We start from the raw sequence: 12,280 nt of genomic DNA, 5'->3' as shown, positions 1-12,280 counted from the left end.
CCCGAGAAGGGGCCCAAGAGGACCTGTACATATTCTCTACACAAAAAGGCTCATTTTCAGGGAATGAGCTCTCTTACTCTATCTCCATATTCTCTTTCCTAGAGCTTAGAAAAATTGATTTGGGCATCACTGGTGTAAATGAGCCAAGCTCGAGCTTTGCCTGTCCGAGCTTAGCTTGTTTAAATTTTATTCGAGTTTAAAAAAGACCTCAAAAAGTGTGATCGAGCTCGGATTGCATAAACGAAGTGAATCGAGTCAACTTGACAGTCAACTCAAATATTAAATAATTATTCTTACAATTTCTTTTTCACCGAAAAGGCTCAAAAAGCCAACTTGTGCATATGTACGCAGTTAGCCTGTTATTGGCTTGCACCTAACCTGCTACTGCAACAAGGGCATGCTAAGCTCGTCTCTCAATTGCTCTATGTGCTTCATTTTTATATATAAGTAAAGGTGGGAGTGAGCTTGGTTTTAGCGATGTGGGACAAAAGTCTGCATTTTGTTTTTTGAAAAGGCTGGACAAACACAAGGGAAAGTGGGACTTTGACCCGTGTTGGGCACTTTGACCATGTAGGAGGTTGGACTTGCATTCTTGGCATGGAGATGAACGTGTGGGAGGAGGTTGGATCCTTTTGGCATTGAGATACTCATTCAGTGTGGGACACTCTTCCATAAATTTGAAAATAGCTCATTAGTGGAGCAAAAAAATCACATGAGCAACTATTAGAAAAAAAAATAAAAAATAAAAAATAAATAAATAATCACATTTAATATTAAAAATCATATGAACAATTATATATGGTAGGACATTATTCCTCTTTATCAATGTAAATACACTGAATGAAGCAATTATAAATGATATAATACATAATATATTTTATAACATATTGTTATTAATATACATATGTATATATTAACAAATATATACGAGTCGAACTGAGCTTATACGAGTTTGTTTTGTTTAATATTCGAGCCAAGATTTGTGTTCACAAACGACTCATTTAATAATCAAGTCAAGCATAAATCAAACTTATGCGAACCGATTTCGAGTTCGCTCGCTTACACCCCTAGTCTTCGAAGTGCTTCAGTTAAAGGACTAGCAACCTACTGACGACTCATTCCCTCTTTTGCAGGTTTTGAGGAAAGCTTAACGTAAAAAAAATTAAATGGTATAAAGCAAAAATATGAGAAATAAAACAAATCTATTATTGTACAATACCAAAATTATCTTCCAAGGCTATGTCCCTCATTGTCATATGTTTTTCTTGCATGACTGGGTTGTGTTGTTTAAAGACAAAATTACCCCTTTACGTAACTAAATAGATATTATTCAGTTCAAATAAATTGGAGTATGTCATTAAAATATGGACATAACTTAGACTAACATTTTAAATGTTTAAAGGCGCTTGAAACTATTTTAAATTGGTTGGAGGATATTCAAATTTGGAGAAAAATTTTGTCCTTAAAACATTTGAGAAACACATACTTTTTTAAGAGTAATGATATAAGTAGGACTAGACTCTTTCTAGAGTCATTCCAAATATGATGTGACATTTAAAATCACAATTGAATTTAAGATGATGATTATTGAATTTTGATCTGTTGATAATTTTAAATGTCACAACATATTTGAGATATAAGAATTTTTTTTTTTATTTATTTTTTATTTTTTTATCGGTGTTACCCTTTAAAAGAAGGACAAAGTTTTTTTCTAAACTGGATTGAAGGAATTTCCTTCAACCTAGTCTATAAAAGTGACATATGTCCATTAAACATGTGAGTTGCACATATATATTTTTTTTTTGACATGTCCGCACAAGAAGGGGAGGGGGATTCGAATTAGTGACCTCTACTTCATTAAGTGTGGTCCCAGCCGATTGATCTACATCTTGGGGATATGCACATATTTTTTTAATAGTAGAGACAGTAGAAATAAATTTTATTAAAAGCTAATGTGTATCTGATCGAATTTATAGGAAAACTTTGTCCTTAAAAAAAAACCCTAGTCGTGTTCCGACCAGTCAACCAAAAAGCGAACGCCGGAATATTCTGTAGGCTGCGGAACGCTAAACTGAGAAGATTGAACAGATTCAAGTCAATATTAGCCGATTTGAGGCTCAACAAGGCTTGCCTTCACCAGATTCCGGCGAAACCTGGCCGGTAAATCGTGGATCTTTGACCTGTTTTGACCCGCTTAGATTTCGCCTTTTCGTTTTTGTTTTTACTCAGTCGAACCAAAGCGGTATGGAATCGAGACTGTTTTTACAAGATTTTATGTCCATTTTGCTTGAATGGTCTTAATTTGGTTGGAATTTAAGAGATAGCGTAGTTAGGGTTAGGTTTTACTCCCGATATGGGGATTTTTTTCCCGGTTGTAGTTTCTTGGAATTGATGATCAAATCAACTGATTGAGACCCCAACGGAAGATGGATATGGACCTTCAATTGGATCGGATTATGATTGTTTGGTGATTTATTGAAGAGTTGAAATTTTAAGCTTACGGTTTGGTGCTCAATTTTGGGAGTTTATGTTCTAGCAAATATTTCGTTAAATGTAATTCTCAAATATGGAATTGAAGTCTCTAATTGGAGGTCTTAAAAGTTTCGATTTTGTCATTTCATGATTCTATCATGTTAATGTTAAAGTGCAACTTTTGATCATCTGATTCTTTTTCCCTGAAATCAAGGCGTGCATATGAAATCAAGGGCCCCGTGATAGGTTTGAACCTTTGATTAACTGAATTGATCATAAGTTCATGATTAATTCAACGCTAGGTATCAAGGGGAATTTTCCCAAATTTCAGGTTTATATGTCCAAATTCATTTTCCCAAAATTGGGTGCTCCTATATGAAGCTGGAGGTCCCAGTTGACTATTATTTACATGAATATTGAGTTTAATTCAAGAATACTGTTAGTTACCAATTGATAAAATAGTGAATTAGAGAATTTGGAGTTAGTAATGTCCTTGCATGAAATTGATTTAAAATATATGAAATTAGATATCCTAATTAATAAGATTATCCCCAAAATTGACTAAAATGTAAGAGAGGAACTGATCGAATTAAGGGGCTCTAGTTGATGTGTAAATTGGAAAGATTATCAAAGCATATTATTTATACAGCTGTGAGCTCAATTGTGCATTTGGTTAATAAATTTTCATATTCTTGTGCAGTTTTTTATTGGCATGGGAATGAGTTTGGACCCAAACTAGTAGGATTAGGGGACTATGTTATCAGAGTTGGGTCAGCAAATTCAATTGATTTATTGGATATTAGAATCTTATTATTAGTCCTTGGTGTTATTTCTCATTGGGCCATCCTGTTATGTTCTACTCTAGGTTCTGAAGCTCCTGCTGATGGGCCTAGCGTTACCTAATTTGTTGCATTTTGTGCTCTTTTACAGTCGAGAGCTCAATTGTGCATTTGGTTAATAAATTTTCATATTCTTGTGTAGTTTTTTATTGGCATGGGAATGAGTATGGACCCAAACTAGGAGGATTAGGGAACTATGTCATCAGAGTTGAGCAGCAAATTCAATTGATTTATTGGATATTAGAATCTTATTATTAGTCCTTGTAATTGGTGTTATTTCTCATTGGGCCATCCTGTTATGTTTTACTCTAGGTTCTGAAGCTCCTGCTGACGGGCCTAGTGTTACCTAATTTGTTGCATTTTGTGCTCTTGAGGTAAGTTGAACTTTGCATACAATTGCCTTCTCTTTCCCTTGTTCACTTATGCCCCTTGGGATATTTCATACGTTTAACTTTCTACATACTAATGACTTCATTTTTGTTCTTGGGACTTATAACTTCTACACACTTGTTTTGGAATGGCAGCCTCTACAGCTACTGAAAAAGTCTTTGTTTCTGGTTCAGATGAGCCTTTTATTCTCGAAGAGATCAGACCATGTTCTTGACATGTCACAAAGGCCACGGAAAAGATCAACCTTTGGCCATGGCAATTTTGAGCCTGCTTCAAAGGAACCCAAAATGACCTTGAATGACAATTATTTAGATGATCCACTGATAGATGAGGATTACAAAAAATTCTTGTATGCCTTAGAGAAGAACAGTAAAGAACCAGAAGAAGTAGAAGTAGAAGAGAAAGAAAAAGGAAAGGAAGGTGATGAAGAAAATGAAGATGGTGATGATTATAGGGATCCTCAGTACAGGATGTTCATGGAAAATTTGAGGGAAGATGGGAACTCATATATACTACAAATCTCTAAACAGGATGTGATGACCCTTTGTATAAAGTACGAAGGGGAGGACAGCAGACTGTCTGGTGGCAATGGCAACGACTGGGCAATTCCAAGAGAAGAGGATAAGAGTAACTCAGCAACTCCAAGAGGAGAAACTAAAGGAAATTTGGCAACTCCTGTGGAAGATGGGAGTGCCTCAACAGCTACAAGAGAAGAAGACAGGAGGAACTCAGCAATTCGAAGAGAAGATATGAAAACCTCATCTGCTCCAAGTAAAGAAAATAGGGGAAACTTAGTGACTCCAATAGAAGAAGATAAGGGGAACTCAGCAGCTCGAAGAGAAGAAGACAGGAGGCATTCAGTGAGTCCAAGAGAAAAAGATTGGAGGAATGCTGTGAAGACAGAAGACATACAAAGTCTGGAAGTTCCATGCAGTGAACTAAATGTTTTGAAGGAGGTAAAGATGGAGATGTCAGACCCCTTTAATAGTGTATCCCATGGGGTGGATGGGGGTTCTTGTGTAAACTCTGAGAGTTATCAGTTACTTTTGAATCGCCGGAAACTAAAGGATATTGCTGCAGATATTTTGACCAAAAGTGGTCGCTCAATCGGCTTAGAACCATGCCTAATGAAACGGAGGTCACTAGCTCGAAACTCTCATTTCCCCTCCCCTTTGGGCCAATTACTTACTAAAAAAGAAGAACATATTTTGACCAAAAGGTGTAAGCAGCTGAAACGTGACAATAATGATGGTGAAACTTTACTTCATAGAAGAAAGTTTGTAACAAACTCAGCTGTATGTATCTACTTTTGCTACAATTTTGCTAAATTTGCTTTGTTTTGGTATGGTTTTTATACTATATTGGTTTAGTTATCACTAATATTGGTTTATTTATCTGTATTTCCTATTGATTTATTTTTATTTTTATGACATTTGCTTTTATTGGTTTGCATATCATTAAGAAGTATGTACATCGCCCATTGCATGGAAAGAGATCTATTGGAAGAGGTCAATCTCAGTTCAGGGAGGAACTTATGGACACTCTTAGAATGCCTCATAGACCGAGGGAGTACGAGGAATTGTTGCAAGAGTTTACTATTCACAGACAAATCCGACATGATAGACGATTGCGTGGGGGAGTAACAAAAGAATATGTTACGGGTGTTCTTGGCCAATCATATAGAGAGCAGTATCCTGGTAAGTAAGATACAAATACTACTAGCTGCATTTATGTCTGACTTTTTAGTTTACCTTTCATTTGGAATGATTATGGTTTTGATGATAAACATGTAAAACACATTCTACCACACTCTTTCCTTGTTATATTTTATTATTACCAGAATTTACGACTTTTTGCAAATAATAATAATAATAATAATGATTTCTTGTTATAAATCATTATTACTCCTTAATTTTTAATTTTTTTTTAAAATTTTTAATTTTTTAATTTAAAATTAAATTAATAAAAAAAATAATTTTTTTTTTTAATAAAAAAATAATATTTTAAAGTGAGGTGAAATTGTGCGTTTTGTTTGACCGACGAATGTTAAAAAATTGGGAAATATAACGGTGTGAATTTATTTGCCTTTTCGATTAACGCAAAGAGTAAAAATTTGAAGAAAAAGAAAACTTAGGGAGTTTTCAGTTTTGATGCGTTGACTTACAGATTTAGAATATATTTACCCTAAAAATAATTGTTGTCATATAATAAATTCAAGGCCTATCAGAAATAATTTTTTGTTGAGTATATGACCATTGCTCTTTAGGAGGCTAAGTCTAAGAAAGGATCATTTCCTTCCATGTGAAATATTATGTGCTAGTTAGGAGGAGACCTTGAGAGGATGGAATTATATCAGTGACTATTGCTATGTAAGTGGTAGGAGTGGCCATTTGAGGAAGATGAGGTTAAAAGGACTTTGAAAGATATGAATGCGGGATAACTTGCTAGGTCTAGAAGGTTTTGCCATTGCCTTTTCTGATTTACTTGCCTTGTTGCAGTTTGGTGGAGGATGATATTATACAATTGTTCTATGCTTTTCATGGGAATGGAACTTTACAAGAGTTCTGAATATCTGTTTTGTCACATTTAAGTAAAAAAAGGGGATCTTTAGATGTCAATGGTTTCAGGCCCCACAGCTTAGGCAAATGTGTATTAGCTTTTTGTTTTGGTGTTTGCAAATATATCAAAGAAGGTGCTTGTTGGCAAGTATTTTGAATATCAAGAGAGGACTTTGGAGGAGCTCAAGTCCTTTTTCTTTTTTGCTCTCTTTACTTGGACAACACTTGTTTAGCTCCCTTAGTGATTAGCTTTACTGATTTGTTCTCTTTTCTCCTTCTACTTAGGCGTCCTCTTGTATACTTCATGTGTACTAGGGTTGCGCTTTTTGATATATACAACATTCCTTATAAAATAAAAATATATCAAAGAAGGTGTTTGGAAAAGACTTGTGAAATTTAAAGAGTTCTTGTGTTGGTTTGGAGAGGGAAATTCTAGAATTTTCCATTCTAGCCAATAGTTTTGTATACTATGTAGATCGAAATAAGGTGTTGCATAAGTAGTTTGCAAGTTGGATTTTGGTGGATTTATGAGTCATCAATTAGTAATTTTGTTTTTGCATGATGTATGCTGTGAAAGTCTTATCAATGGGGGCTCGTTTAGTATGTGGAATAGACTTATGGAATGAAATGCTATTCTTGTGAAATAGCATTGTTTGGTTGTACACCATTCCTATAAATAGCTATTTTGATGGGAATAGCTATTCTCCTACGAAGAGAAATATCTATTCCTCTAAAAAATGAGAGGAAGAGCTATTTCTTGATAATTGAATAGGTTTTCTAAAAAAAAGCCCATTATTATTATTATTATTATGTTTTTTGCAAACCTAATTTTTTCTAAAACATAAAATTAAAAACTAGTAACAGAAAATCACAAAACCTTGGTGGCCGACCACCCCAAGGGATGGCCGGCCACCAATGTTTTGTGCTGCTCAACTGCCACAAAGGCCCTTATGATGCCTACACTATGCTTTCTTGCACAATTACGAAGAAAAGGTGTGGTGCTAAAGCATGGAGAAGAAAACCCAACACCGACCCACCACTGCACTGTTTGATTGGACAAGACTGGTGTGGGGTGAGAGCCTAATTCATATATAGACAGGAATAAATAGCATCCAAAGAGAGACAAAGAGAGAGCTTTGAGAGAGAGTGAGAGAAAAGAAGAAGAAGAAGATGGGAGTGATTTCGCTTTGAAGGGAATCCTGTCTAAAGGAGTTGGGTAACTGCGTGCCGGTGGATAGGATTCTGGATTTGGTTCCACTACTATTCTTATCCTTTGGTTCTGCCATGGTGGCCTGCCACCCCTTTGAAGGTTGGGCACCAAAGATTTTTTAAAATTATATATATATATATATATATATATATATATATATATATTGGATGAGAACATGTGTTTTCACCAAACTACGGAATATGAATAGCTATTCTTTTTCTTAATGGAATAGCCATTCTGCATACCAAACGTGATCTTCAAGTTTTTCGAATTACAGTGAATAGAGACGATGTAATAGATACTGATGGCAGCGCAGCTAAGAAAGCCAAGGCATCCGAGACCATTATCATTGAGAGGAAGCGCGAACGCTCTGAGTACTATTGATGGTGGTAGATGTTATGTGATTGAACTGTGTATACTACCAAGTAGTTTATTGATGCCCTTGTAATTTCTTTCAATAACTACTTAGTAAAAAACTGAGCCTGTAACATGATGGGGTTCAATTGCGGCAAGCCAAGGATCTTTATACTTATTTTAACAGAGCAAGGTTGTTTTCCATTTTATACAAATATTGTATGTGGTTACTAGGAAACAAAAACTTAAAGGGATGTTCTGGAATAGCCATAACAAAGAAGAGATGGTTTGGGCTTAAACTATTTAAGATACTTAGGTGCGATTGACCCCCATAAGTTGGTTGGATTGGTGATATTGAGATATTAAATCCATGATCAATTCTGGACAGAAGTAAAATTCATTATCCACGTTTGATTGCAAGTTTAACTGGATAATGGCAGGGGCAATTGTTAATAATAACTGGACCCTGGTTGGACCAGATTTTGTGTTTTTTCCAGCGGTATTTTTATCCCTAGCACTATGTACTAGCATCTTGTAATGCCTATTTGGGTTTCAAATTCCTTTTATCTATTTCATTGCAGAAGGCTGAATATTGATGAGCATTATGTTGGATATTGTTTCCATTTGCTTTTGCCTGTGTCTGTTTAGGATTATGCTCATTGATCCTTGTAATTTTGAGTCATAAGATGTATTCTCTTTTGTAATTTAAGTATTTTAGTGAAAAATGTGATTCCAAGTTTGACCAGAAGACGATTTTTATATCACGTAGTGGATCTAGATTTAGTTTATTCATTTTTGGGCAAATTACACTTTTACTACCTTAAAATACCACTCTTGTTGCAATGTTTCCACCAAACTTTCAATTTGGGTGATTAGGCCCCTGATTTGGAATAAGTGTAGCAATATACCTCAATGAATTAAATGACTAAAATGCCCTTAGCACAAATGGTGACAAGCAGTTAAGTCCATGTGGCATATGCCAATAGCTAAAGATTTGAAATTTTATTCTGTTTTGATTTCTGATTAGATCTAGCATAAACACTCTGTCTTAATCCTTTGTTACCACCAATGAACTCTGATCCCAACCCAGCCTTCTGCCACCATTCCAAACTCTTCAATCATCCTAATCCTGAAACCCAGATTTCCATCCAAAAGTCAGGGTGGGCGAGGTCATGTTTACAGTGGGTGGGGAAGGAGTAGATAAGAGAGATATAAAAATTTGCTTTTGTTAGATTTAATTAGAAAAATTGAGAATTGCTTTAACCAAAGTGGCATGTGCCACATGGAATTAACTGTCTTGGCACAAAAATTTGTATTAAGGTGTATTCAGTTTGATAAAACACAACACATGTTTTGCTCATTGAATAAGGCCAAATACAACCTAACACAGTTATTTTTCTCGGTTGAGTGGTCGATTTTAGAACAATTCTTCTGAATTAAGAGGCTAATTTCTCAAACTGAGAGTTTGGTCTAAGCATTGCGATAGGGTGATGGTTTGAGTTGGTAAAATGTAATTTGTCTTTCAATTTGGTTTGTGTTTGGCTGCTTAGTTTGTAGTGAGTTTAACATTTTTAAACTTGTTTCAATGCTTATTTGTGTAGCTCTTTTTCCAACAAATGATTCATAATTTGCAGATCTTGCTAAGAAGATAGATTTAGTTCGTTCTGATCGTCCTACAGTTTTGAATCTTCTACGTGGATTTTTCTATTGGTTAAAGGTGAGAATCTAATGTATTTGTATATTTGCTTTAATTCTCCTATATCTCATGCTTCTAGTGGATGTTTCTGTTGGTTAATGATATGTATCTTATCTTATGTATTTGCAAAATCTCAGGTATTTACTTGAATTCTCCTATATCTCATGCTGCTAGTTTGATACGTTTGATAATGCAGTTAAGACAATCATATGTAGATTATCTTTTCACTTCAAAAAATTTGAAGACTGCCCAAATGCTATGACCAGATTACCTGTCTCTTAATTTCAATTCAATAAATATAAAGACTGACCAAAATCTATGGCCTGTTGTTTCTGTTATATTTATTTCTTTTTTTCCTTCTGTGATGGGACCTCCATCTTCTTCTCTTTATAACGTACCTTTTCTTGCAATATTGTTCTCATAAATTTTAATAAGAAAAGTGAAAAGATCAGTTGTTTGACAAAACTAGGTGGTTGTTAGATCTATCCAGCTCCAATTTTGAAGTATGCAGCTGGTAACTTGTTCAAATATCTCTTTTGACTCTGCATCTTCACAACATGAACTTGAAATTCAGGACCTACAAATCTTATTCTTGTATAGAAATTTGTTCCCTCCATGCCAACCAGCCTCTCATCTATCTCTCATATATTTAGAGAGGTTGGAGTTTTGATACTGGGATTAAAGGCTAATCAGGGTGAATGGTTCAACTGATTTTTTATGTATTATTTTTATATCTTATAGTTTAATGCATGAATGCATGAAATGAGCTAAATTTTTCAGCATATACACAAATGGAATGATTACAAGAAAGCAAACTGATCGATCATGATAAAATGATAGATGCCATTATTTTGTATTCAACTCTATTCTGAACCACTTCATTTGTGTCCTAAAGAGTCAAAACAATGAAAGATAATAATCATAGAGAATAAGAGAAGATATTTTAATTTGCCATCTTGCCCTGTATTTCGGAATCATATAGTTTTTTACTAGTGTGCTTCAATTATCTGTCATACTTACTAAAGTTGGATGATATCAAACTAATTATTGATTTTAAGCTTTTTTTTTTATTTCCTCTGGTGGAGTTATAACAGAATCTTTTTCTGTTACCTGCTCTTTAATCTTTTAGAGTATGCTTTCCTTGGTCACCCCAAATTTGATCCACCCTGGTGATACCCCTTTCTCTTGTGAGGATTTTACTTCTCTCAACGATGATGTACATTATTTTATCAAGAATGATATCATTAACCCCAACAAATCCCTCTAACCCGGTTATGTCTTCAGCCAATTCCTTTCCTTCTCTAGAACTTTTTACTTGTCCATTTTGTCGGATTCCTTCTTTAGATCATCCAGAAGCCATTTGTTGTAGGACCTCGTCATGTTGGCAACAATAAATTTACCTGATAGAGAATCATGAATATGACCTTGGATGGCCAATGAACAGACAGTATTTCTCTGCATTGTCAATTCTGATAACAACTAATTAAGCATGATGTGCCTCCCTAAATCCTTAAGCTTGAGGAAGTGACTGGTCCTGTAATTACTGGTTGAATGGGGATCAACAATAAATAAGGTGTTTGTCAATTATGCACCAGTGATCTAACTCCTTATTCAACCTGATTTATGTGTCCAGTTTTATTAAATCTTTTACTTGCTAGTAAGTTCACCTGGAACATATGCCGCACCTCACATTTGCTTTCTTTTGCATTTCATATATGTTATCATTAAACTATTTCCTTCTACCCAAAGTCAGCCGTTAGAATGATAATTTTGAATCCTCTAGTTCATTGAACTTTGTATTTTGTTTTACTTGCTATTCCATGTCTGCTCCTTCTAGATTGTACAATTGTAAATATGAATTGTAATCCAAGCTATTTCCTTTATAGTTGAAAATGTCAGCAACTATTCAATGTTTTTAGATTCTGTTCTAATTAGTCTCTTTGTATGCCGATTTAGTCTAATGCATCTGATGATATATATTGTGCCAGAAATTGCCGCAAGAAGGAGCATTCAAGCCTTGGTTGGATTCGTCATGTCTAAAGGAAGTAACGCGGGATACTTCCTCCAGTCAGATAGTGTAATCTATTAGATTAAGCGTTTTGCATGCAGAGAGAGAGATTGGTCTGGATAGTTCCTAGTGTGCATAATGCTACTAGTTGATCATAAAACCTGACATTTTAAGAGAGAGAGAGAGGTCTGGATAGTTCCTAGTGTGCATAATGCTACTAGTTAATCACTTGTGGAGCAGATAATTATGTCAACTTGAACTAGTATTTCTTTTTATTTTCCCCCTCTATTCCATCCAGTTTGATTGAATCTTTCACTTTGAGATTTAGCCAAATATATTTGACTAGATATTGCACTTGGTACTGGCCAAGAAAAGCTAAAATTTGTGCTTTCTATACTTATTGATCATCTTATTTTTTATTTTATTTTTTTAAGCATGTTGCCCATGCATTTGCATGGAAACACTCTGTAGATGAGTATAAATCAATTTTACGGCCAATAATGTTTTCGTGCCATTTTGTAGGAAAAATTAACACGTGGAGACTCACTAGGCAGTACGTATTCAACTCAACTCTTCATTATCATCTCATCTGTTTTATGAGCTCTATGATTTACTAATATAACTAGATCATATTGAATTCAGTGCTTCCCATAGAATTGATTAGAAGGTTTTTCTTTTTTACTTTTTGGTCATGGAGGTGAAGTTAAGGTTACAATGGGTTTGAAATATATGTATACATGTATATGTACGTAT

The 12,280-nt window shown here is 34.7% G+C and overlaps 1 protein-coding gene across 6 annotated transcripts; it reads left to right on the top strand.

Annotated features, from left to right (window-relative positions):
- The first annotated feature begins 2,002 nt into the window (after positions 1 to 2,002).
- On the top strand, positions 2,003 to 11,848 carry LOC132173868 (uncharacterized). Of its 6 annotated transcripts, XM_059585522.1 has the most exons (7): positions 2,003 to 2,160; positions 3,338 to 3,518; positions 3,624 to 3,685; positions 3,836 to 4,996; positions 5,164 to 5,398; positions 9,458 to 9,540; positions 11,508 to 11,848. In XM_059585522.1, the coding sequence occupies exons 4-7, from the start codon at positions 3,875 to 3,877 to the stop codon at positions 11,598 to 11,600; spliced, it is 1,533 nt and encodes a 510-aa protein (XP_059441505.1). In that variant the 5' UTR covers positions 2,003 to 2,160; positions 3,338 to 3,518; positions 3,624 to 3,685; positions 3,836 to 3,874; the 3' UTR covers positions 11,601 to 11,848. The 6 variants fall into 6 exon arrangements, with proteins under 6 accessions (XP_059441505.1, XP_059441507.1, XP_059441510.1 ...); XM_059585524.1 differs by lacking the exon at positions 3,338 to 3,518 and having other exon boundaries at positions 3,875 to 4,996; XM_059585527.1 differs by lacking the exon at positions 3,338 to 3,518 and having other exon boundaries at positions 5,167 to 5,398.
- The last annotated feature ends 432 nt before the right edge of the window (positions 11,849 to 12,280 follow it).

The sequence above is a fragment of the Corylus avellana genome, chromosome ca3 (assembly GCF_901000735.1).
Source record: "Corylus avellana chromosome ca3, CavTom2PMs-1.0".
In the NCBI taxonomy this organism is placed as follows: Eukaryota; Viridiplantae; Streptophyta; class Magnoliopsida; order Fagales; family Betulaceae; genus Corylus; species Corylus avellana.
This window is presented reverse-complemented; position numbering and strand designations above follow the sequence as displayed.